The sequence below is a fragment of the Rhipicephalus sanguineus genome, chromosome 5, assembly GCF_013339695.2.
Source record: "Rhipicephalus sanguineus isolate Rsan-2018 chromosome 5, BIME_Rsan_1.4, whole genome shotgun sequence".
Classification (NCBI taxonomy): domain Eukaryota; kingdom Metazoa; phylum Arthropoda; class Arachnida; order Ixodida; family Ixodidae; genus Rhipicephalus; species Rhipicephalus sanguineus.
In genome coordinates this window covers 49,406,143-49,432,481 of record NC_051180.1, presented here as the reverse complement: position 1 = coordinate 49,432,481, position 26,339 = coordinate 49,406,143, and the positions used below count along the sequence as shown (strand labels likewise).

Genomic DNA, 26,339 nt, shown 5'->3' with positions numbered 1-26,339 from the left:
ACGCATGAATGTTCGTACGCGTGTGTGTGCGTGTCCTCGTAAAAGTGAACTGCTACAAACTCACAGGGCTCTCCGCAACGTATGGCGCACTTGCAAAAGATGTGAATGCGACGTCGTCTCCATTTCGTATGCATGGTAAGACTGAACGCCTGTCGTATAACATCAAGTTGACTTGCTGCTTAATTTCATTTGATCGATTTCTTTTCACAAGGTAATCCTGCAGGAACCGCCGAATAAAAGCCATTTGAAGGCATCTAGAGGAGACTTCTCTTTGTGAACTCTTGCACTGAATGCGTGTAACTTCGTACCATTTCTTGCAACTATAACATCATTTTCTCTTTTTTTTTCTGCTCTCTGCAGGGGTGTGGCCACTGTAAATATTGCGTTGAACACGATGGATATCAATCAGTGCTCCGACGACGACCTTTTCTTCGCCAAAAGCCATCGGTGTGATCCACAAAGTGCCGAGGTAAGTCCCGCCTTCATAGAATACGCTACCTTCTTTAAAGAGTAAAAAATTTTGCAGAGGCAGTTGAAGAATCGAGGTTCATTTTTGAAAACCTTATATGGCGTGTACACCTGAAAAATCCGGGAAGACAGGGAGTCGTTGGGGCTGATTCATTCTTGTATAACAGAAGCGCTTCAACGCTGCTTCGAGGCTGCAATAGCCAACCTTAGCGCGTGTTAAGGTAGGCAGCTGCAGCCATGTAGAGGACAAGTCCGCTTGTCGAAACGTCAGCTCCAGCAACACCCGTGTTCACGAATTTTTTATCTCTTCACGCTTCCATCTTCCCCAGAACTTATGCCTTATATGGCGTGTAAAAATTCATTAGCGCTGCATGCGAGGCATTGGTGATGCGCACAGTGCGCACAAAATAATTTGTTCTAAATGTTTCCGTTTGCTTAAGAAAGAAAGGATGCGCACTCCTTCTTTGGCCACATAAATATAAGAGCGACCATTTCATATAAACGTGGAAATAAAATAAGCAGGGAAATATGTCTTGCCAAAGGGCCCACTGCATGTGTATTACTTTCCAGACAAACACGCGTTTGCAGACCCGGTTCTGTCTAATGTCCCGATGCCCGTCCCTTCGACCGTCTTCGACGGCGGGCAGCGCACGAGGCAACGACCGGTTCGTGCCAAGAAGACATTAGAAGTATTGAGTTGGCGGACGAGAAGAACGGGAGGGAAAAGGGTAGGCGTACGTCCGAGCATCGTTTGCGCTCGAGCGAAGCCTCTGGTTGCCCCAGCGCTGCGAGCAAAGCGCATATTTCAGGCACGAGAAGACTGACTCCGGCGGAGTCTAGCTCCGGCAGCTAATCCTTCAGGAGTCCGAGCAGGCAGGGGTGGAGCATCACGTGCACGCGGTGGCTGTGGCGTGTCTGGGGCCTATCTCGAGGAGTTGCATGCCTACTCGCTTCTGGCGCACGTCATTATTTATCCCCGGGAAAGATGGCGGCGAAGCAAAAGGGGAAAGAAATATGAAACACGAAAGCAAAGGATGACGACGGACGAGCAACCGAGCATGCTCACGCCACCTTCGGTGAAATCAGGAATGGTTCATCCGTCGGAGTGCTTTCGCCACACTGAGAGATTAGAAATCAGTTCGTTTGATGGCGTTGGAGCTTTTGAAAAAATATCACACGAAAAAAAAAGAAAGCTGTTGGATACAAGTACTGGTTGGCCAATTTGAACGTCTTCATATTGCGACCAATGAGAGAACACTTGAAAATTAACGTCTTGCCTCAGGATGAGGACAAGCTATGCAGACCTCTGAGCGTCCTTTTACAGCAGTGCTGTTATGGTCGAGGTTTGCCGTGCGTCGTAAAGAGAAAATTATCATCATCATGAACCAGCACGCTCTATCTTCGTCCTCTTCATCGCCTTCTTCTGCTGTTACTTCACTCCCAGAACACGGGCCCCGACTTGTCCGACGTGGGATGCAATAACTCTGATGGGCGAGAGAACGACTACAGAGAGAGAGAGAAACAAAAATAGAGAAAGAGGAAAACTCTTGGTGAGGCGAGATTCGAACCCGCGTCCCTACGATCCGAAGGCGAGCGTCGTAACCACTCGGCTATCTAGGCAAGCTAGCAGAGCATAGCATAGCCTTGTGTAGTGTGGTACAGCAAGGCGGTGGGAAAGGGATGTGAGGGTGAGTAGGAGGCAAAGGAGGAGGGGAGAACGAGTACACTGAAAGAGAGAGCGAGAGATAGAAAAAAAGAGAAAGAGAGAAATAGATAGAAAGAAAGGGAAGAAAGACTGAAAAAGATAGAAGGCAAGAGAACGACTACAGAGGGAGAAAGAAAGACACAGAAAGAGAAAAAAAAAGAAAGGGAAACAAATAGGCATATAGAGAAAGAGATAGAAAGAAATAGACACAAAAAAGAAAAAAGAGAGAGCAAGCATAATCATGTATGGTATAGGGGTGGGAAAGAGACAGGTGAGAGGGTAAAAGCCTAGCCAAGCCAGGAACAGCTAGGTAGGTGCCCACCAGTTCTGCTGTTATCCAGCCTTGCGTGACTTAGTGTAAACTGCGCTAACTTTATTTTGTTTTTCGCCAAGAAGTCGCAGTCATTACCTTATTCATTTATTCATTCGCTTGTTTTTGTACCCATTAGATTTACAGCCCTCCGTTAAGGGTCGTTTTAAGTGTAAAATTTGTTACGGACACATAGCCGTTGACTGGGCGTGATGTTCAAGGCTTAAAACAAATTTATCGGAGCGCCGGAGCAATTCTTGCAACAAGGTAGTGTGCGGATGGGTCCTTGTTGCAAGACAACAATATTGGCCGCAGTGACCCAGAAGCCCCAACTATTGCTTGTATTATTATTATTATTATTATTATTATTATTATTATTATTATTATTATTATTATTATTATTATTATTATTATTATTATTATTATTATTATTATTATTATTATTATTATTATTATTATTATTATTATTATTATTATATGCCTGCGACAGCCTCTTCTGCAGCGGTAACTGAGGGTGTAAGAAAGAAGAAACCCGCCTCGTTTGGAGCATTGAAGACATCCACTATATCTGTAGCTCAGCGGCCACAACGGCCACAACGGCCAAAGGCCATTTTTGTTACGAAGCTGAGCCCGGACACCACTGCTGCTGACATCAAAAAACATATTGCTTCATTCGATATGTCTCCCATTTCCTGCCGGCGACTTCAAACAAGATTCCAGTCATATTCTTCATTCTATATCGAAGTTGACGAGGAAACGCTACAACGCCTGAATGACCCTTCGATGTGGCCCCTCGGATGCCTCTTCAAGCCATTTCGTGGGGAGCTGCGCGATGACATGCTTCATCCCTCTGAGCAAGTGACTGGAAACGAAAGTGCCGTGTAACGTAGACATATTCTACCAAAATGTTCGGGGTCTGCGTACCAAGACACTGGAGTTTTTCTCTAATGTTCTTTCGTCTTGTTTTCCTATTATCGCTATTTCTGAAACCTGGCTCGGCACTGAAATTCTCTCATCGGACTTTTTTCCCCCGACTTACACCACCTTCCGCCGTGACCGAGATTCAGTGAAACCAAACAGAAAGGCGGTGGCGTGCTGATTGCCATTGACAATTCACTGAAATCCGTTAGACGGAAAGACCTAGAAACTATCGAAGAATCGATCTGGCTAGAAATCAACCTTGAGCACCGTGAAAAATTGTTGATTGGATGCTTCTATTTACCGCCCAGCATTTCCCCTGCCTCGTTTCACGATGTCATGTCTTCTATTGAACTTGTGATATCTTCTCATAGTGGGCACAGAATTATTGTTCTTGGGGATTTCAATGCACCTGGAATTGACTGGAGCACGCTTACCTTTTCTCATTACAATCATTTCACAGAGAAAAAGTGCAGCCTGCTCTTGGACTTTCTGGCGTTTAATTCCCTAGTGCAACATAATTCAGTCGTCAATTCCAGTGGCAACGTCTTAGACCTGTGTGTGTCAAACGATCAACCCCTTGAAGTTTCCCGCTCCAACATCTCTCTTGTACGTCCGGACAAATTCCACCCACCACTTAACGTAAGATTATCTGCATCAGCCGAAACAACGAGCTACAACAGTTACGTAAACAAATCTCCAAGATTTGCGTTCAAGCGAGGTGATTACACGGGCCTCTATCATCACTTGTCCACCGTTGAGTGGTCACAGGTTACTGACAAACCTAATGTTGATGACCAGGTTGATCGGTTTACGGAGCTTGTACTGAGCAGCATGCTTAATTTTATTCCCCAGTATACACCTAAACAACGTAAATATCCCCACTGGTTCTCATCTGAACTTATCAGTGCACTGAAGCATAAAGATCACGCACACAGGAAATCTAAATGTTCTCCATCCAGCGAGTGGAAGGAAGAGTTCAGCTTTTTTCGAACCTCTCTAAACGCCTATATAAACGGGATCATAGTTCGTACATTCAATTCTTAGAAAAAAGCGCCTCTGACAGGCCGGCTGAGTTTTGGAAGTATGTGCGTAAACGGTCTAGCAAAAGCGGAGAGTCCTTCAGACTACTAGACTCAAATGGGGTAGAAGTGCATGCCGTCGCTGACTGTTTTGCCACACATTTCTCATCCGTTTATAAGGCCTCAGACTCCAGCACTGATATCAGACAACAGCCCAAGGCAGTTAGCTCATCCAGTGCTTTGTCGCTGGATGAAAATCTTATCAGCGAATGCATTAAGCGCTTAAAACCATCCTTATCATGTGGCCCAGATGGCATCCCCTCCGCCATACTAAAAGCATATGGTACTATATTTGTCCCAGTACTGACTACGATATTTAATAACTGCCTGGACACTTCCACATTTCCTAGCATGTGGAAAACTGCTCGTGTTTTCCCAGTATTTAAGTCGGGCTCTAAGACAGATGTTCTAATTATCGCCCGATTTCTCTACTATGTGCCACATCAAAGATCTTCGAACTGGCTCTTCACAAAATATTGTCTTTTAGTGTGAAAAACTCACTGATTCCAAATCAACATGGTTTTCTTGCTGGCCGCTCAACTACCACAAATCTTGCTAGTTTCATGACGCAGATCTCCACACCTATTTCTCAGAGAGGACAGGTTGACGTAATCTACTGTGACCTGAGCAAGGCTTTTGACGTAGTCAGCCACACACTGATTATGGTTAAACTTGCGAACTTTGACGTTGACTTGTCGATTGTGAATCTCTTGCACAGCTATCTGCTCAATAGATCTTGTTATGTTGCCGTAAATGGCCAAACCTCTTCTTTGTATAAAGTGACTAGTGGGGTCCCTCAAGGGTCGGTATTAGGCCCACTCCTATTTTTAATTTACGTTAATGATGTTTCTTTTGCCATTCGTAATTCTTCTTTCCTCTTGTATGCCGATGACATCAAGATATTTAAGGAAATTCATTCAGTTAACGACTGTCGCTTGTTGCAGTCAGATTTGTGTTCTTTTTCCGAATGGTGCAACGGCAATAACCTTTCTCTAAATACCTCAAAGACAAAATTCATGTCTATCACTCGCAAAACATCTAGCGTGTCATTTCAATACTTTGTCAATTCTGTGCCGTTATGCAAGGTTTATGAAATCAGTGATCTTGGTGATGTTGTTGACAGCGCGTTAAACTTTTCTTCTCACGTTAAGCGTGCTGCTATGCGGGGCCTTCGTTCTCTCGGATGTGTTTGTAGAATATCTCGAGAATTCAGGTCTCCCATGGCCCTACACAAATTGTACACGGCAATATGTCTCCCGCAACTTGAGTATGCGTCCGTGATATGGAATGGCATTGCTCAATCCAGCGGTAACACCATTGAACGAGTCCAGAAAAAATTCCTCAGCATATATAACCATCGCTTTGCTAAAAATGACTCTGGATCTCGTTCAAATACTGCTGAGTCATTATCACTGCCATCACTTCACTGCCGACGAAATCGTTCTGATCTCTTATTTCTCTACAAGCTAGTCCACGGTTTCATATCCTGCCCTGTACTTCTCAATTGTGTTAATTTTCGAATTCCGCGTAAGTTAACCAGAGAGAACAGACCGTTTCATGTACCCGCCTGCTTCTTCCAACACTCTACCGTTCACAGAATACAAAGTCTTTATAATATTAATTTTCTTGATCTTGACGTTTTTCATAGTCCACAATCACTGTTTTTATCCGAGCTTTGCACTGTTTTGACATAGTATGGCACAGTGTACAAAGTCTTCCCTTCTCCGTCTTTCCGCATAGTTGTATATGTGCAATCTAATTTTTTATTCCCCTTCAATATTTCTCATATTGTCTTATTTTACTCCTCCCCTTTAGTGTTCATTTCTCTTTGTCTACGTGTTTTTGCTCTTTTTATTTCTGAAGACTGTCTGTATTGTATTGTTTATTTTTATTGATTTTATTTTTGCGTGCGCCTGCACAGAGACCTCACAGTTGTTCCTGGGCACGTTAAATAAATGATTGATTGATTGATTGATCATTATTATTATTATTATCATCATCATCATCTAACGCATATCTCAGAGGTACTGCGCAAATATCTTCTCCTAGGATGCTACGCAGGATGGCCCAAGTTTGACGAAAATCAGAATCGTTCCGAGCTCTGGCGACACCCCCTTTTGAACAGACGGTTAGTACGAAAAGATCAAATCCAGCCCTCAGCACTCGCCGCGTTCCATTGGTTTCGATGGAACGCAGCGTCACGTCAAGGGTGGTCGACAAAGTTGAGTGGCGTATTCAAGCCAGCGGCATCTTTTATTTGTTCGTCGTTCTACTCAGTACAGAAGTGCACCTATACAAGAAAAGTGTCAGAAAGTTTGACTAATGAAATTGTTTAGAGGCACGGGCAGTTTCAATTCATTTTTCAGGCGTTTAATGCCTGCACTAAATATCATATCGAATATTTAATACTGTGGCCACCGAGATTAGCTCCGGCCGAGCGCGTTTTAACAGCGCGCGGCTAGAGCTAATCGCCGAGGCCCTGTGTATGATCATTATGATCATCATGATCGGCCTCTACCTTCTAGCGCGTTGCTCGGCCGGCGCGTCCTGCCTTCGTCGCCTTCTTCTTTTACACACTCCCCGAACTCGTATGCCCGGTTGATTAGCTAGTTAGCCAGGTGGTAGACCTAGCTAATTAGGCCAAGACATCCTATGACTAAGCTAATTAAGGCAAGTGATGCTAAGTCTGAGCTATTTAAGCCATGTCCTGCCAAGCTAATTACGAGCAAGATAAATAATACCAAGCTAATTAAGGCCTTGCTAATAAGGACATGCTGGTTTATGCTATGCTAATTAGCCCCACACTGGCTAGAACCTCAGTAATTAAGCATGTGATAATTAGGCCCACGTTAAACACAACCATGATAAATTAAGATCAATCTATTTAATAACATGATAATTCGGGCCTTACTAGTCAAGACCACGTTAATACCGTGCAAAATTGAGGCCGAGCTAGCGCAGTTGACGTTGAGCCACGCAAAAAGCTCGAAGAAGTTTGGTGATCACTAGCTCCGCTGGTGGCTGCTAGTTCCTTCTTAGCGTCCACCGCATGAAAAGCTTAAAAGTCACACTGGTACTATGACAGGCACGGGTTGAACTGGGGCCATCTCAGAATCAGCTAGTTAAACCCGAGTTAGCGTGTCAATCAGTTTGATTGACAGACGCCCACGGCAAGGATCGGGCCCGCCCACCACGTTTGCTCTTGCCGAGGCGCAGTGCTCACGCCGCAACGCCAGCGAGCGGTACGATTCAGCCATGAGCTATGAGCTGAATCGCACAGACGATGCACGCACACACGAAGAAATATAAGTTCTTTCATCACGTAGCTACGATGTCTCTCACTCAAATTCACCGCGCTCACGACGTACCACTTACAGCCGCGTTGCCGCCATGAAGCGAGCGCACTGGTGACATTTGCGGCGAGAAATGTTACTATTTTGCTTGTTCGTGGAAACATCTTCAGACGTGTAGTGTAAATAGCGGTAACCTGCCCATCTATTCATCTGTAATATTGGATAGAAGCGAAACGAGCTGCACGTGAGTGCTGCGTGTGTGCCCTTGTTGCTTTCGAGAGTGGAAATTTCCACGCCCCAGGTGGAACGAAAGAACTTGCCTGAAAGAGGACAAACGCCCACGAACACGCCCGTGGAAGGAGCGATGTTCATTTGGCAAAGAGATAGTGCGACATTCACGCTGACGTTGCTGCACTGTTGAATTGTTGACTGAGTGGCAGTGCTGACGAGTTCGCCCGCGGCAATGTTCCTTTGAAAACCGCCGCAAATGCCGTGCGTTTGTGACGTCATGCGCGTTCTTGTAGCCATTTTCTCAACGCTACTTTCACGCGCTCCGCGCTGTCTTCCAGTCATGACCGCCGTAGTGCCAACTCGGAGCAAACTCGTGTTCACGAGAAGTTCGGGCCAACCTGCATAGCACCTCTCGACAGGTAAACCAGGTGACTTACTTAGATAATGACATGGTCTAGCGAGTGCAACACAGGAACAATATTATCGAGGACACGCTTAAGTGTAGAAAATAGGACGAAGACATAAACGCGCGCACTACCCATGCGTTTATACGGTTGCGACGTTTTCATCACACACATGAACAAGCGACGCCTTGCGGTAAAAGGGCTAAGCATGGCGTGATAAAATATGAACCGCCATTCACTGAAACCAAGTTTTCTTTTCGCTTTATTGTTTTTTTAAGCGCTCTAGGCACTGTTGAACACGACACCACACAAATGGCCACAACTCTCTGTACTCGACCAAAGTCCGGCCAAGGGTGAAGTTTTCTCAATCTGCATTGCTGTTTTAGTGCAAAAAAAACCGTAGTCGGCAATAACGAAGCAATGTGCCGCGCGAACGAGGTCCAGACACGAACGCGGAACGTAAACGTTTGCCCGACGTTTACATCCACACAAGCCCCTCTGCTCACCAGACGAGCCGCCCAGTTCATAGTGCCACCCTGCGATGTTTCTCAAAAAGGTTGCCTGGTTATGGTCCCCGCACGCACGCACGCACACTGTTCCAGAAGCGAAGTCTCTCTCATGCCGCCGTACACAAACGGAGTTCAGCAAACTTTAGAGCCCGAACAATGGGCCGTAAAAACGGAGCGCTTGAAAGCCCGGCTGACATTTTGAAAAGCGTTTACGGTAAAGAATGTGGCCGCCTCCGCACGAAATCGCCGGTGTCATAGATTGCTTATGTTGTTGGGAACAGAAGAATGCAGAGACCATGAATTATAGTGCCGATAAAAACTAGGAACCTTACTTCGTGTAGTTGTCTATAATATATTGCTGTCGCCATCGGTGCTATCGCCTGATGGGCGAAACTATGATTTTTCTTTAAGAACAAATAGATGAACGAATCATCATGTCAGACAAGCGTAGTACATCAACCTACTCTTTAGAGACCTAGCGTGACCAGCGTGTCGATGACCCTTGGCGATGAGGCCACGCCAGCCCGTTTCTGATATAAAAAACTAAAAGGTCTGAACCTATAGTTGGTTTTTAAATTGAGATATAATTCGAGAACTCTTCATGGGCGTTCTACTGCGGAAGAGTACTTCGGAGCATGGCATACAAACTGTTTCTTTTTTTGCGGAAAAAACTTTTTACAGTTGCTTCTGAAGTTTCTCGTATTAGGCTACGTGGTTTGGCGTGCATCAGCAGCAAAAAAAGAAAAAAAGAACTGTCAGCGTATTTAGGATAGATGTAAATAAATATCCCAAGTTTATAGCTAACCTTGTGATAGATGTTGTAATTGCGAAATTGCAGCCGAAGGGCAGCGAAGTCATGTCTGCCTAATATATGCCCCAACTCTCGCGCGGCTTTCGCAATAGCCGACCTTAAAATTACGATTAAATACACGGCCGTTTCATTTAATAGATTCTTTAAAATATAATTTGGAAATCGTTAAAAAATTAGTTCTGAATTTCTCTTCCGTTGATATGTCTACTTGCTACAACGGCTGAAGCGGCTGAAACGGCTGAAACGGCAGCTTTATTTTTTTTGTCACAGTATTCCGCATAAAAAGAACTATTTTATATATTCAGCCTTCTGTAATGTACGCCAACCTGAACTAAGCCATATATTTAGACAGTATAGCGACGCTCCTTTTATCGAAACAGTCGTATGTTTACTTGGAACACGTACATTAGCCGGCGATTAGAATGCGCGCTAAGACAGGCAACCGAAAATCAATACATGAGCCGTGTCTGGGTATAAACGCCATCTTTGCAATTCACATTAGACATCAGATTCAACTTTATCGCATAAGGGTGACTTGAGCACAACTGCTCAGTGCAATTCAGGTCACGCTTGACTAACCAGACTAAATACAGTTGATATCCCTTTCGAGAACATTCTCGATATAAGAGCAAACGACTGGTGAACGTTACTTAAAAAAAGGGCATCCGTTATGCTCGCGCTCCGTGTTAACTGCGCGACACAAAATGTATAGTCTCTCGTGTCATGCCTAGCAAACCCTTCTACACCCTTCCCACTGTGTGCAGACTTGTTTGTAGATAAACAAGTGCACGCAAATATGTTATGATGGAATTCGTTAAAAAATTCAAGAGCTCTTCCCCTATCGGGAAAAAGGGGGAAGGCACGCACACAAGCTCAACGAGTGTGTGTCTGACCTACTCCTTTTCCTTCCTTCCTTCCTTCCTTCCCTTCTTTCCTTCTTTCCCTTTTTTCCTTCTTTCTTTCTTTCTTTCTTTCTTTCTTTCTTTCTTTCTTTCTTTCTTTCTTTCTTTCTTTCTTTCTTTCTTTCTTTCTTTCTTTCTTTCTTTCTTTCTTTCTTTCTTTCTTTCTTTCTTCCTTCCTTCCTTCCTTCCTTCCTTCCTTCCTTCCTTTCGTTCTTTCTCTCTTTCCTTTCTTTCTTCTTTCCTTTCTTTCTTTCTTTCCATTCTTCCTTTCTTTCCTTCTTTCTTTCCTTCTTCGTTTCTTTCTGTCTTTCGCATTATGCAATGCTTCCTCCCGACTTTTTTCCTTCCTCCATGCGGATAACTGGACCTTCAGCCACGTGTTCAGCAGCGCAACACTACAGTTGCTACAGGCAACAACGACGGTCATGCGGTCATATCCAGGCAACAATGAAATGTGGCAACGTGAAATGAGAAGTCACCTTCATAAAAGAGCAGATTGCCATATCAGAAGCGGCTGATCGCAGACAATCCCGCTATCGAGAGAACATCAAGTATTGGAAAACGGCCATGTTACCGTCGCCCCTTCGAGGGGCGCATTTCTGTAAGCTTGCAGGTGCCGCGTTCTTTCGCGAACATCAACGCCGCCACCGAAACCTGCAACTCACAACAAGCTTCACTCGAAAATCCCGCGTGACGGCGGCGCTGAGTGAATGACAAAGTTCCTCATTGGTGAGGCCTGGGGTATTGTCGCCAACAAGCAAACTTCGGTGCATCAACAACTAAGCCAACGTTCACACACCGTGCGTCACCGAATAGCAGCCGCATTATCCCCATCGACAAATGCATTTTGCATCGTGCGTTCATTTCCGAGGCCAGAACTATATGCATGCAGTCTTTAAGGCTGAGAAATGACGCCATTCAACTGAAGCACGAAAGAGCACGTGCATAAGTTATTGCGTTTATGCGAATAACTCACACCTTCATTTGTGCACCTAACTTTCGGAGGATTTTTTTTTTTTTTTTTGTCATAAAATGAAAAGCGGTCAAGCCGCATGGGTAGGTGTGCGTGTCCTTTTTCTTTCTGCCTCTGAATATAGATTTCTTTTTTTTTTCTTGTCGCTTCACAGACCTTGTACTTCACTTTAAATTTCGTCTCAGCTCGCAGATCGTTCTTTCTTCTTGTTTTTGAATTCCTCGCCTGTATGGAAGTTCGTGAAGTCGCCGCTCGCCTTCCGGCCCACTCAATTCAAATTCCTCGGGACGTATGCATTTTGATCGAACAGGGAGGGGACTGGGCTTTATTATGGCATACGACTTTAGGACTGAGGGGAACGGGAGTCAAAAGGAGGAAGTGAAAGAAGAACGCGAACGAACACACACACACACACACACACACACACACACACACACACACACACACACACACACACACACACACACACACACACACACACACACACACACTACCTAGTTCTACTTGACAGAAAAAGGAATCCTCGAGGACACCTTTTCTTTAGCGCACTTCCAATTCACAGATGCGCCCACCCCCTCCCCTCTTCTCCCCGTTCGGGCGCAGCTCTTTACAGCAGTACTATTCACTGAAGCTTTACTTCCTCCACTTCAAGTCGTTCGTCACCCAGCATACGTCGGTTAAGCTAGAAATTTCCTCGCCTTTCATGGTGCTTCGAATTTGTTTATTTGCTTGTACATTTGTAATATTTTTAGTCTAATCATCGTGTGTTGTTACTTTTCTCCTTCGAAGACCTCAATGACAGCGATGTTCGCTTTCTTGCTTTTCCTTTTTCGCACTGTCCGTGCTCGATGCTCTCTTTCACGTCTTTGTCAAAAATTTTTCATTGGCTCCAATTTTTATTTTAGATGCGAGGCAGCTTTTGCTCGGGGCTGTGTCCGGTGGCGGCGTCCACGCTCCACTGCGCATGCGCCTACTTTCTCTCCCACTCTCCTAATTTACGCAGGTGTTCGGTCGCCTTCTCTCCTACCCTCCCCCGGACTGCAGTCGCGGCGCAGCCTCTCCTCCCACGTGATGCAGCCGCGCCGCAGCCAAATACAGCCTGTAACCCACTCTCTCCTCTCCTTCCCCCATTTCATGTGTATATAAGCGAGTGCGCCTGGTAGGCTTCCGTCAATCTCGCTTCGCTCCCGTTCAGATGAGTTGTAACGTCAACGTCGGCGCCACTCGTTCACTCGGCGCTAACGGAAGGCAACGCAGAAACACAACGTAATGATAACACAAACACTAAATACAAACCTCACACACTAACGGAAACGCCGAGTGAACGTGATGGAAACTTGGTGTGCGCCCCCAATGCTGCTTCGCATCCCCTCCTGGTTCCCTTGAGTGGGAGATGATGTAATTTTTTTTTTTTCGTGGCGACACTCGGTTGTCAGTTCGTTGGTTTCTAGCTCCCTTCCTTCCTTTCTCTTTTACATTTGTATTGTCTTCTCGACTTGCTGGTAATATCCCAATAATTTATTGTCACTTATGTTGTTCAGTCATTTCTCGTACTTCTATTTGTTACGCTTTTGTGTTCTTTTTTTTAACATTGTCTTGTACGTGCAATACCTTCGCATCTGGGGCTGAAACCTAGTTAGACATTAATCAGTCATTAAGATACTTTGTGAAGTCCTTGTTTCTGGGCCCCATCGGAATATGTATATGTGCGTGTATGCAAATTGAAAATAAACTGTAAATATGAATACACAGAACTTTAACAAACTCACATAGTCAATGCTTCACTTTTTTCTTTCTCTATTCTCCCTCGCCCCCTCGAAAACCTTCAGTTCCTGAACAACGCGTTCCCCGTTCACTGCTGGCATCTGTATTCTTCATCGACGTCCAGTATACTTCCTGCTTCCCGCCTCCGGTCCGCCTTTGTCCTGCCCCCCCCCCCCCCCCCCCCCCCATCGCCTCAACTTCCCCCGTAACACAACGCCATGTAGCCGCCGAATCAATTCGATCCCGCCTTTGCAGTGTCAGCGCGCTGATCTACGTGGGCTGCGCTTTCGGCCTCCCGGAAGTAAGAACGCTCGAGAATTTCCGGCACCCGTTTAGGGAGTTTTCCAACTCCTTTGTGCTTCCAAATTTATGATTCCGGAACCGCGCTCTTTTTTTCTTTTTTTTTTCACCGCTTTCATTATTTCCTTTACCTTCGCTTTCTTCTCTCCTCAATTCCAGGTCTGCCGCACGTCGCGGTTAAGGAAAAGCAATGACAGCCTTTATTTTCTCGTTCGCAGCCCGAAACGACCTCCAGCTGTCGGTTTGTCTGCGCAGACCCAATTAAAAGGTAGCCGCTCGTGCCTCCGCTGTCGAGACGTTGAAAGACGGCGGAAAACGCGAAGTCGCCCCTGAGGCGTCCCTACAAATGAAACGCGTTGCCTTCACTGCGGGGAATCCAATATTATGTCCACTGCAGGAATACAGCGACTGAAGTTCTCTTTCTAGGTTATTTCGTTATAAAGAAAGCGCCTGAGCTTGGTCAACTGCGGTACTCTCGAGCCTTCGCACAGTTCTTATTACGTGTTTGTTTTCTATGTAGGCTTTTTTCTTTGAATTTGTCGAAAATCGCGGTTTCAAACTCTTATTGAACGGTTGCAATTGTTTATAACCTTTGTTTCTGTCTACTTCCTCACTTGGATAACAATACTGTTTGCGACAAAGTAATAACAGGGGTGAGCGTATCTCCTCAGTGTTATTCACATCAAATACGGAGAGCGCACCTGGGGTTACTGAAAGGTCACGCGAGTGGTCTGAAGTATCAATATATCTCTGTGAGAACGAGTGGGCGTAAGCAGTATAGCCCACAGCTGCTACGTCTTTTTGGTATTACATCCTCACAGTAGCTAGAAAGTTTAGTATTTCTCTTAAAGGGGCCCTGCAACACCTTTCTTAGTTATATTGGAATAGTCTCATTATTGACGTATGACTCTTCACGAGTCATATGCCGCAAAAATTTTTCGAATCCGTCAAGTCTAAGTGGTGTTACCAAATTATAGAGATCACGTTCCGCAGCTTTCTCCCTCAACTCAACGCCGCGAGCGCGCGGAAAGCTAGGCAGCGAGTCGAAGGAGGGAGCGCAGAGGAACGAGGCTCCGCTCAAGAGCGCCGGCGGAGTTTTTTTCTTCATTTTTTTTTCTCTCTGACGTCTGGGCGCAACCACCTGGTCTGTGCCGCCACTTCCGGTCGGCTTGCGTCGTTCTCGTCGAGCGGAGCCGATCGCACTGTGTATCGCGCGTGCTTGAAAACTGCGCGTCGGTTTGGTAATGTTGGGTGTGCACCTCAAACGCCGTAGTGTTTTCATCGCTCTGCCAACCATGGAAGCAAACCTGCGCGCTCGTTTGGAACGAATGACAGCTGAGATAAGATCGGTTTCGGCCCATACTCCGATACACCGCCTCGTAAGACGGCACTGGCAGACGACCCCGAAGCGCCGCCATTACCGGACGCCAGCATTGTTATCGGAGACAAGCTGCGCCCCTGCCTCGGTCGGTCGTGAGAACGTGCCGACGATGCAGTTCTCAGCTGACGAGGCAACACTCGAACGGCTGCCACTCTCAACGGCAACCGGCGATGGTCAAAAGCACAGAAATATTCACGTTTTCGGCACTGCGCATGGCGAAGAAAACTGAACCACGCAACTACGAGCAGACGAGCTGTCGGTGAGACCGGAAGTGCTAATATTAATGTTTGTTCAGTGTTTTTAACGCGATAACAGAATATAAACATACATATTATCTACTTATTGAACTCAAAATTAACAACGAAAGTAATAATGAGGGTGTTATTGTGATTATAACATCAGCCAATGGTGGAACTGCCGACAATCCCGTCATATTTTGCGGACTAATACATCATTTGTCGAGAGAAGAGGGCGAGATTTTCAGCTGACTTTGAGAATTTATTGTAAATTCCAGGCCGTGCGCATCGCTATAATATTTGGCTCGCGTGTTCTCGGGAGCCTCGACTACCGATCGGCAGCGCTTCTTGAGCATGCTCGAAAAGTGTTGCAGGGCCCCTTTAAGTGTACATTATAGAGGAAGCAGCGATGTCCTGGCTATAAAGTAAATAAATAAATAAATAAATAGCGGGCGGCTCGGTGAGTTCGTTCCATACCCGAGCGTTCGCTATAATGCGATTATTTTGGTTCACTTTTGGCCAGCTGCGTTTCTCGGACGCACGACGATACCGTGGTTCTCAAACGCGTTCCCACTCCAACCCCGTCGAAGTGAGGAGTCACCGGGGAATGGAATCAACTTGAACTGTTTTGATCACGCGGCAGACATCTTCCTAAACAAAAAGCTCCATATATGTCGCCTAAACGAGTTCTTGCCCTCTACTGTTGTAGCGCTGCCAAGCTCGAAGATGTGAATTTGATTCTCGGCCACGGCAGCCGCATTTTGATGGGGGCCAAGTGTAGGAATATCAGTGTATCTAGATTTAGAGGCCCGATAAAGAACCCCAGGGGGTCAACATTCGAACGGGGTCCCCTCTTGTACGGCGAGCCTCACGATATTGTGCTTGTGGCATGAAAAACAGCAGAATTTAATTTTAAATTTCTCCCCGCTGCAAACAGACAAAATGAAGTCGACCAGCTCTGAAGTAGATATTTCAGCCCCAATATTACGGCGTACACCGAGATATACCTTATTAAAATGTCAAGGAATCCACATAGAGTAAGAAGGCGGTTTTTTTGAAAATTTATACGACAGTCTTCAAGATATCCCTACCTTTCTTTCGTTGTGCAAATACAACTCGCCAAAAATGGCTCGTATACCCTACAAGCGCGCAGGATATCGCACAATGGCAGTTCGTCCGAGCACCGTCGAGCCCACGTATAGCTAGGCCTAGGAGATCCAGGGAGGCTTAAGTTCAAGCGGATTTCGTCGGCTAAATTGGATTCGAGAATGCGCGCCCTGATTTTCTTGCTCAGCGGAGAAACGGCAAAAGAGAAAGAAACAAAACGGCCGACCTGTGCTAGGTGCGAGCAGCGCCAACAGCCAGTCAATCTAGGTTCTTTATCTTTTCTTTTTTTCTTCATCGAGCCATTTCCCGCGCAGTAACTTCGTTTCTCTACCGAAAGGTTTTTTTTTTTCTTCTCATCTGGTGGGTACGGCGCTAAATAGAATTGCGGCTGCGCAACGCCACGAGATTAGCCGGTAATTATACCTATCATATTAAGGCGCAATATTGCATCAGCGACCGTAAGAGCAGTCGAATAAGTACTCTTCACCTACCCGAAAAAATTAAAGAAACAATTAGACGTACGAGCAGTTCACAAATTTCATTTGCACGGCGGTTGAATTTGAAGAAAATATCTAATTTAACAATATGGTTGGGCCTTATTTTGCGTCCTCGCCTCAACTGCCGCTTCGCGATACAGTATGCGTTTCAACACTTTGTATAGTTTGTTTGCTTATTGTTATAAATAATACATTATGTGCCACTTAACGAACCTCTTCATGCAGCTGAGAATTGCGTTAAATCAACACTTTAATACCGTAACTTCAACCGCTTCGGCGATCTTATATGTCGTCCCGACTGCCTTTCAAGCTGCAACGTTATCTGGCTAACTGATTTAATCCAATACCCTTAAGGTGTGACTGGGCGATCGGCACTTCAAACAAACCGTTTTCTTCATCATGGGCGAAAGCTGCACTACGCGGGTATTTTTTTTTTTTCACTTTACGCTGTTTCAATGGCAGCTAACGTTGCCATAAATCAAACACGGCGCAAGCCGCACCTTCAGTTATTAGAACTTTCAAGAGTTAATTATTAGAACTTTATTAGAGCTTTCGATCGATAATGGACGTTATCGACGACTTTAATCAGGTTACATGTGCGACGCGAATAACCATGTAGTATACCTTTTAAAACTGTCGCGAACGCCACTGATTACCCTGGAATGTACTATGCCGAACGTGTAAATGCCACAGCGTCTTACCATAGATCAGATTTCCGAAGACAGTGCTCACCGCTGTTGCTGTACCATGAGTGTTTTTATTTCTCTTTGTCTGGGCGCAATGTCGTTCGACAGAGAGTTTATACGGCGAGGGTGTATATGGCTAGGGTTCCGTGCATTTTTCGTGTCCTTCAACAAAAACGTTCGCGCTGCGATCACGTGTGTGACTCCTTTAGGTGGCGGTAGTCGTCCACGCTAGAGCACAATGAAAAAACTGAAACCAGCAGCCGCCGAGGAGCATATTCCACTTGTGTTCTGCAGTCGCTATGGCCCGGCCACCTATATTTCTGAATCAAGAGCAACGGGTCTCCAAGGAAAGACGAAAGGAAAAACAATGGGAATGTCAACGGCTTCGGAGGGCGGGAAACGCCAATGACGATCTTACACGTAACTCCAAGCGCACGCGACAGGCCAGACAAGACGACGCATTGTCCATAATGACCCTGCCATGAAGAAACTTAATTACCACCAACGAACATAATACATGTGTGTGCGTACCTTTCGTCATGATTACCACCGATTTAAGACAACTAGTTCGTCCGTACCTTTGCTCAAAATCCTTCCTTCCCCATTCCACAATGTAGTGTACAGTCAACCGGGCTCGACCTTCGTTGACCTTCCAGCCTTTGTTTTATCCTTCTCTCTCTCTTTGTCGCCTCTGTGTCGTGTGATAAACAGCTGCGCTGGTCACCTACCTTTGCAGAGTGTAATATTGCACATTTTTTGTTTTACACTTACGCTTCGAATTATCGCCCTCTTCACCGTCACAACGCTATGACAATATATAATTCCCAGCAGGACGTAGAGCTGCAAGCATTGTCGCAGTGCACGTCATTATGGAATGTGACACCTCAGATTTCATCGCAACCTGTTTCGCTGGATGGGCAACGGCGGCCTATTATAGTGTCTCGTTATACAGCTGATGTTATAGAAACGCCAAGCCTGTCTGATTGGACGCATGGAGTCTGCATTACCGCGGACTGACAGAAGAAGGCTGCGCGAATGCCATGCCGTCCTATTCAACCACCCAAACAAACATGGCTTGAAAATCGGTTGTTATTCAAGGCATATGATATTGTAAGGGAAAGTTGGCAACCGCCGGAAAATGCCCCGAAGCGACAAGCCTTGCGTGACCTTTCCAGTCGTGCGCATTCAGATCGCCGATGGCGCGCGTAGAAGGCGCCAAATCCGCCGGTTAATTAGCGCTCCTGTCTCGTTCAAAGAGTTGCCCCACGCGTGACGACGCCAAATGTCCACTGTCTGTGACACTATCCCTGAGGTGAAAGGGCTTGCCGGCATGCCGCTGATAAATACCTCGGTTCTACGAACAGTCAAAAGGTGTATGAATCAGACCTGTCAATGCTCGATCGTGAATTTTTCGTAAATTCATTAAAATGACTTGTAAAAAAAAATTTTTTAGAACCATGAAGCAATCTTAATGGTTGTGCTTCCTTGACTGTTATGATAATACCACAGTTGGTCGGCCATCCCAGGACATTAACACGAGGTGCAGATTTGACATGGACGGAGATGCGAGAATACATGCCATTCGAATGGACGATTGGGTGTATAGTATATTGTACCTGTCTATCTTAACTATCTGAGCCTACCTAATCATCTATTTCGACAGGAAATACACACACACACACACACACACGCACGCACACACACACGCGCGCGCACACACACACACACACACACACACACACACACACACACACACACACACACACACAACACACAACCACACTACATACATACATACATACATACATACATACATACATACATACATACATACATACATACATACATACATACATACATACATACATACATACATACATACATACATACATACGTTTGTATTTGTATGGCATGTGCTACCGTACGTATCACCCTGAATGATTGGAACACCGCACGTGTAAGCCGCCTAGGGCACTGCCATGCGTTTCTCATGTACTCTCTCTATCCCCCATCCTATTCCCCTGTGCAGGGTAGCATACCGGTTATTCTAAACTGGTTAACATCCCTGCCTTTCCTCTCTTCCTGTTTTCCTTCCTTCCGTTCATGTGTTCCTGTTCGTTTGATTCGTTCGCAGTGCGAGCCATCCGCCGGCATGGGCTTTCGACGGGGCGGTTACCGGTGCCGCTGCCGTGAAGGTTTCTACACGCCCGCCTCGCTGGACGACGGCGGCAACGGCGACACGGCGGCGGCGGGCAGCGGTGAGGCGCTCGAAGCTGCCGCGTCGGCCGAATTCCGCTGCCTGCCGTGCCCGTCCCGGTGCGGCGGCGCCTGCCAGCGAGCCGACACGACCGAGCAGCGGGAAGAGGCATGCTTCGTGCAGTACAACATGGCCTGGCGCACGCTGGCCCTCGGCCTGCAGGGCTTCTGCACCAGCGTCACTGTCGTGCTCATGGCGGTCGTATTCAGGCTAAGGAAGTCCAAGGTTCGTATGCCGTAGACCGTCGCCTACACGGCCAGCAGTTATGAAGCCACTGTTTGGTAAAGTAGCTCTCAATTTCCCTTATGTAAGCTTGACGTTCCGCATTTTACAGAAGAAAGGGTTTTGAGAGCCCCGCCATCAGTCCAGAAAGCGTAGTGCAGTACACAAAGGCGACATACCTAAGTGCCTTACTGCCTAATGTTAGACGATCATTTAAATTCATTACTTTCCTCTCTCTCTCTTTGCCTCACACTCCATGATTCCCTTCCCAAGTGTAGGCTAGCAAACCGGACAACATCTACCCAACCTCCCTGCATATTTTTCATGTCCCATCTCTAGCTCGCCATTTCTCAATCTATCTTTCTGTTAAGTTAACCATCTTATTACACTGACGTGCAACCTTCGAATATTGTCCATCTTTTTGTACGTCACACTGAAGGAGCGAAGGCGGTAAGAGTATTTGTGGTGCAGAGAACTCTTCCAATAGACAGACAGACAACGAACTTTATTGTCTTCCAATACAGAAAATTTTTTTCGTTACACTGGCGGAAATGGCTACTTCTTAAGAAATACCTGCCTTTATTAATTTTGCCTTCAAGTCGAATGTCGACGTCCGGAATAATAACAAGACTTTCGCTTATACTTTTTCTACTAATGTGGCACTGAGTGCCCACCACATCGAGGTCAAGGAGGAAAAGTGAAGAAAGGGCGCTCCGAAACGCAGCACGGCTGAGAGTGGCATTTTCGCTCTGAGCACGCTGTCAGTCCGAACACTACGAGCGTCCGTTAATGGTCACGAGGTGCACGATCAATCGCGACATCCGGACGCCCTGTCATTGTTCGCCAGGCACGGATGCCCGTTGTCCTTCACTGCTAGTTGCAGGAACGTGTCTATTGCGCTTCGTCATGACGGTGCATAGATACGTCAACGTCCAGAGCCTCTCGTAGTCGCATATCGCGTTGTACCATGTAACATAATGAATCTCGCCTAAGACCATGTGAGCGTGGCATAGAAAGATTGAAAGAAAAAGAAAGAACAAAGGCAGTTTCGGTCATCAAGAGGAACGTGGCTGCCTTACAGAGACAAAAGGAAGGGACAGTACAGGCGAGAAATCCAAACTACACACTCGTGGTTTCCGTCAGATTTGATCAGTTTTCTGTATCCTTTACTTTGGTTCTTAAGAAAACACGACTAAAGCAAATGGATACGAAACAACGAGGCACTGAAAGAAAAAATGAAGGAGAAATTAGCAATATAGAGCAACAATATCTAAAATGAAGCTATTTTGTCCTACAGACAAGTATTGTGAATCAGAGCACCAACTGAAACGGTACATAAAACATATCAAGCCAATTCGTACAATCTCTACGCATTCATCAGCTGTACATAAATGTTGCGTAGACCCTTACGAAGCTCGAACCAGGGTGTGAAACTGATCCTTGGAATTAAATTATTGCACGAGCTTCCTTAATAACATAAATGCTTATATTTAAAAATACTCATGCAACTCCCCAGACAGAAAACAAAAACTAAAGCTGCATTTCTCAGAAGTGCTTGAGAGAGGGGAGAGAGAAGGAATATAGGAAAGGTAGGAAGGTTAACTAGACTATACGTCCAGTTTGCTAGCCTAAACATGGGGAGGAGGAATGAAAGAGAGAGAAAGGAGAGACAAATTTCACATCACACACACACAGTGCCGGAAGTGCTTGAAAGAAGTATACAGTGGTATATTACGTGCTTAGGTACTGATAAAAAATCGTTGAACAGGAAGTGTCGCTGAAGCCAACATTTCGACAAGAAGAGTTGTCGTCTTGAGAGCAGCAAATGACAAAATCTCTTGCCGAAACGTCGGCTCCAGCGACCCTTACTGTTCGACAATTTTGCATCACTTCAAACCTCCATTTTTTAAGCATCGGCCTTGTTTGTGTTTATCTATTGTGGCAGGAGTCTGTTACCTTTGTCTGCTTTCAGATGTTTGCATCGGCCATGTGGATTCTTCTAGAGGTCATTTTGTTGGGAGCACTTATTATCTACCAAACAGTGAGTATCAGCCACTGACTCATCTTCGCTAAACGACAGCGCATACTGCGAATTGTTGAGCAAGTAATGATAAAGCAAAGCAGAAGCTATAATTACTTGTAATGAATTGGCTCCTGTCACCGTTATTATCGGATTTATCATCATCTTCTGAGATTGCTCAAATTTGCAATTGACGTAGCCTGCACGAATTTAGCCCGGCCCACATAGTTTCAACTCATTTTTCCTATAAAACATATTTCCTTGTATATTATAACTTATCCTGATTAGATATAAGTGCTCCAGATTTCCTGCCATTTAGCACCTACAATTTTCTTAGGTACGGCCTCAACATTGACAGTATTCTTTTGATAGCCACTATTCACATAGACGCCACGGATACGGTATGGATAGAAAAGAAAAATTGTCACTATTTCATCTCATAACATAATTTGATTTAGAGAAACTAACCCTAAAAATACACGTTAAGTAGTCATCTTTGTCGTAGCGAAGAGCAATACTTTCTTTGAGATTATTTTGTTAGAATTTCAGGAAATGCAATACAATTCCATTTTGTGTCCTCTCGCTATGCGCTGTCTTCTCTCAAATCATGAACTAGCCAGCCAAAATACGGACACCACTTCGTTCGCAACGCCAGTACATAAGTACTGGACATGTTGTATATCACTAAATTCCTGCTTTCATTTCATCCCTAGATTTTTCTCTTTTTTTTTCTTACCGCCAATCATTCATAAAATAAACGCACAGATGGCGTAGGCTATAGCAGCCCTTCATGACGCAAGTTGTAGATCACTCTTATTAGCCGATGTGCGAAGCTGTCGAAACGTTGAGTGCATTCGGTAACAGTATCGTATATGCTAAACATACTAAGGTTCATACTTTAGACGCAGCTTATTTATTATGTCATTCACCTATTTTTCACTGAAGTTCATCGGCTATTACGGCGTCATAGAGAAAAAAAAAAATTGGCGGCGTATCTGCGTGCTTCGCTGCAAATGTCGTGTAAAGACGATAGAAGAGGCGCTGTGTGAGATATGGACGCCATCTGGCAATACGTCGGGAAACATGAGTGCTGTGTTGCGTGCTGGTAGTCCCGGCGCAGCAGCAGGCGAAGACCGGCGGTGACCAACGCGACCGGCGGGGACGCCAGCCAGCCCGAAAACGCGGTTTGGCGCGAAGCGCTGAAGCAGAGAAACGTCCGCACTCAACGAGTACTCTCCACACACTCTTTTATTTACACGTCGCCTGGGTAAAACAGGAACGCCAGAGCGGCGCCCACAACCGGCAGCCTGAAGGTCGCCCACAACGCTGCTTTTTCATTTTTTAAATATATTTTTTCGCCTTCTTGGCCTTCTCAAATCTAAAGTTTTTCAACACCAACCCATGGCATTCGTACAGTGTAATACAGAACCGAAACCGAAACACAACAATGAGCTCGTGTGGAGGGCACGGAGGAAGGCAAATTTCAGCGCAGCTTAAGAAACTAGGGTCCTTAAAATTACGTATGTATGCATTTTCTATTAAAGGAACACGCCATCTAATGCTTACCTAATGATCTTGCACCTCAGATATGCATGATATTTACTTTTTGATCGACAACGTTCACAAGTATGAACAGCCGTACCAGTTCAAGAAGGCTGGCCCTTGGGCAAGTGGTTAAACTTCGGCCGAGTGGCTGAATCGAGGGACGTGCCGACAAACAGAAAGACAGACAGACAGACAGAAAGACAGACCAAAATATCTCCGTTTAAGTATCCCAAGAAAGACTATCGTCTTTAATATATAGGCAAAGGAAATGCAGGGTAATGGACAGGGCAGCATTTTGCTTACCGCCCTAATCTGGGGAAGGGCGAAGCGGGCAGAAAAGAAGGCAAAGTGATGCACGCGCACATTCATAACAGCGACCGCAGCGTAGTGTTTTCTTATTAGGCGCCTGTGGGTCATGTGTATTTGTTTTTCTCACTGATTTTTTTTTCAATGGTGCAGACGCACTCCGGAAGAGAGGAAAGGCACTTTAGCGGTTATCTTTATTTACCCAACAGGTAGAATGTGTTTCTTCTCTCCCTGTGTATACAGACACCCTGATATATATATATATATATATACATATATATATATATATAAGAACGAAGGCTGGCCCACCAGCCGAAACGTTAATAAATCTACATTTCGTACGTGAGTCCTATATATATATATATATATATATATATATATATATATATATATATATATATATATATATATATATATATATATATATATATATATATATATATATATATATATATATATATATATATATATATATCACAACATAGTGCTAAAGCAGGCTGACAACTAGCAATCTTTTTACGTACGCTGAGCCCGCTCGCTCCGTTTCACCTAACAACTTTTCTCAGCTTTTCTTTGCCCTCCCTGATGTGATGCCCTTCGAATTCCCTCGCGTATCGTCACGCTTGTTTACCTTTCCTGCCATGCGGACTTCCCGCTTTGCGGATGAGACGCCGCCATCTGTCGAGTTCGCTCAACCCGTCTCTTCTATATTTGCATCAACGAAATCGGCCTCTGCCGATGTGTTCCATACGCATCGCGGTTCTTTGCGCACGCCACTCACCTGGCGCGGCTATTTCCCGACAGCACATACACATTTTTATTCTTTCGAGAACGAAGATCACGTGACGACACCAAGTCACGCACGCATGTCGTGCCAGGCAGTCGGATACAAACGGAGAGCGTGCGACACGCCTCCGTTCCTCCTCTTCATTCTCCTCCTCCGTAAGGCTTCCTTTCCCGCAATGCAGCTAGTGAGCAGTGCGGTGAAGCCCGACCGCACGGCCACGTTCCAGCGCGCGAGGCTTCTCGTCTAATTATAGGCCTCGGCCACAGCCGCCTGCCACGCTTTGAATTCCGTCGGCAAGCCGGCAGCCGCTTCCGGTACGCCGATTGCAATCCACAGCTTCATGAGAAAGTAGGCGCCAGTGGCGGGTGCCATTCTTCCGTATATGAGAATTTATTTATTATTTATTCAACAGGGAGATGAAGTAAACCTATTATGCGATCACCTTTAGAAATGACTTATCTAGTTCCCATTCACATCATCAATCCACAATTATTCATTAGATCCACGACAGACGTCTTACAGCGGCCCTCTCTGGAATGATATTCACCTGAAAGCTCGTTCAAGGCGCCGAAAGTGACCACCTTCCCGGAAATTCCAGTCCCAGTGAAATGTGGCCGCGTCAGGCTACAATCATGTCCGGAACCTTATTAGCCGTAACATGACAATAGATTCCGAGAGCTATGTCTATTCGGGAACATTGCAAGCACAGCAAGCAAGCTTTCCTGAGAGGCGTGATGTGCCTATTTCACGTTGTAGGCATTGGAACAATTGGCGTAGCCAGGGGGGAGAGGGGTTCCAATTCCCTCTCCCCCCATAACATTTTTAAATTTTGCCTGCGTACACAGGCAAATATTTTTTTTAGATTTGCATATATACACAAGCAAATATACAAACGCACGCACAAACATATGATGTATGGCTGAACTCCCTTCACCCCGAAAAAAATGTTCTTTCTACGCTACTGATTGGCACTTACTAATTGTAAGGCTATTGCTTCTTCACTCGGCAACATTGTTCAGCTAGCACTGCAATTAGTGGTTCATGTAACGAACGAGTACCCAACCTTGCACGTTCGTACAGTGTATGTCATGTCGTTGATAAGAAGTATATGGTAAAGCAAGGCTGTCGCGCGATCACCACATGATTTTCCGTATGCCTTCATGGGGGGGGGGGGGGGCTGCGATGAACCTTCGCCCCCCCCCCCCCCCTGATGGGGAACCCTGCGCACGCCTATGCGTACAACATTATTTTGCTGAAAAACCAGCATGATAACTAGGCCTGAATGATGGCGACAGCATCCATGTTCTTTCGGGCAGTAGTCATTGGGGTACAGCTCTTCAATTTCCCGTCCGAACCGCAGTGCATATTAACGCGATAACGTTAAAGATCTCGTTTCGCAGAGATTCCGGTGTCGCTGTCGGCGTCGTTGATTGTGAGCGAAAAACCAGCGTTGTCCATAAGCGAAAAATCGAGAAAGATGCAATAAAATAAAAATTCGGCAGATCCCACACCTTGTGGGAATCTGTTTCATGCAAACTAGTCAGTAGTAGTTCCATGCTGCCTTTTTTTTTTTGCTTTGAGTCAAGCGTTACGAGCTGGATCGACGTGTTTTTGTAAGTGTAGTA

The 26,339-nt window shown here is 45.6% G+C and overlaps 1 protein-coding gene across 2 annotated transcripts in view; it reads left to right on the top strand.

Moving 5' to 3' along the window:
• The first annotated feature begins 363 nt into the window (after nt 1-363).
• LOC119393603 (probable G-protein coupled receptor 158) overlaps nt 364-26,339 on the top strand; it is a 67,094-nt gene continuing 41,118 nt past the window's right edge. For both annotated transcript variants that reach the window (XM_049416294.1, XM_037660712.2), the window contains exons 1-3: nt 364-469; nt 19,712-20,059; nt 22,029-22,097. In XM_049416294.1, the coding sequence (XP_049272251.1) occupies nt 395-469; nt 19,712-20,059; nt 22,029-22,097 (492 nt within the window). In that variant the 5' untranslated portion in view covers nt 364-394. The remainder of the gene's footprint in view (nt 470-19,711; nt 20,060-22,028; nt 22,098-26,339) is intronic.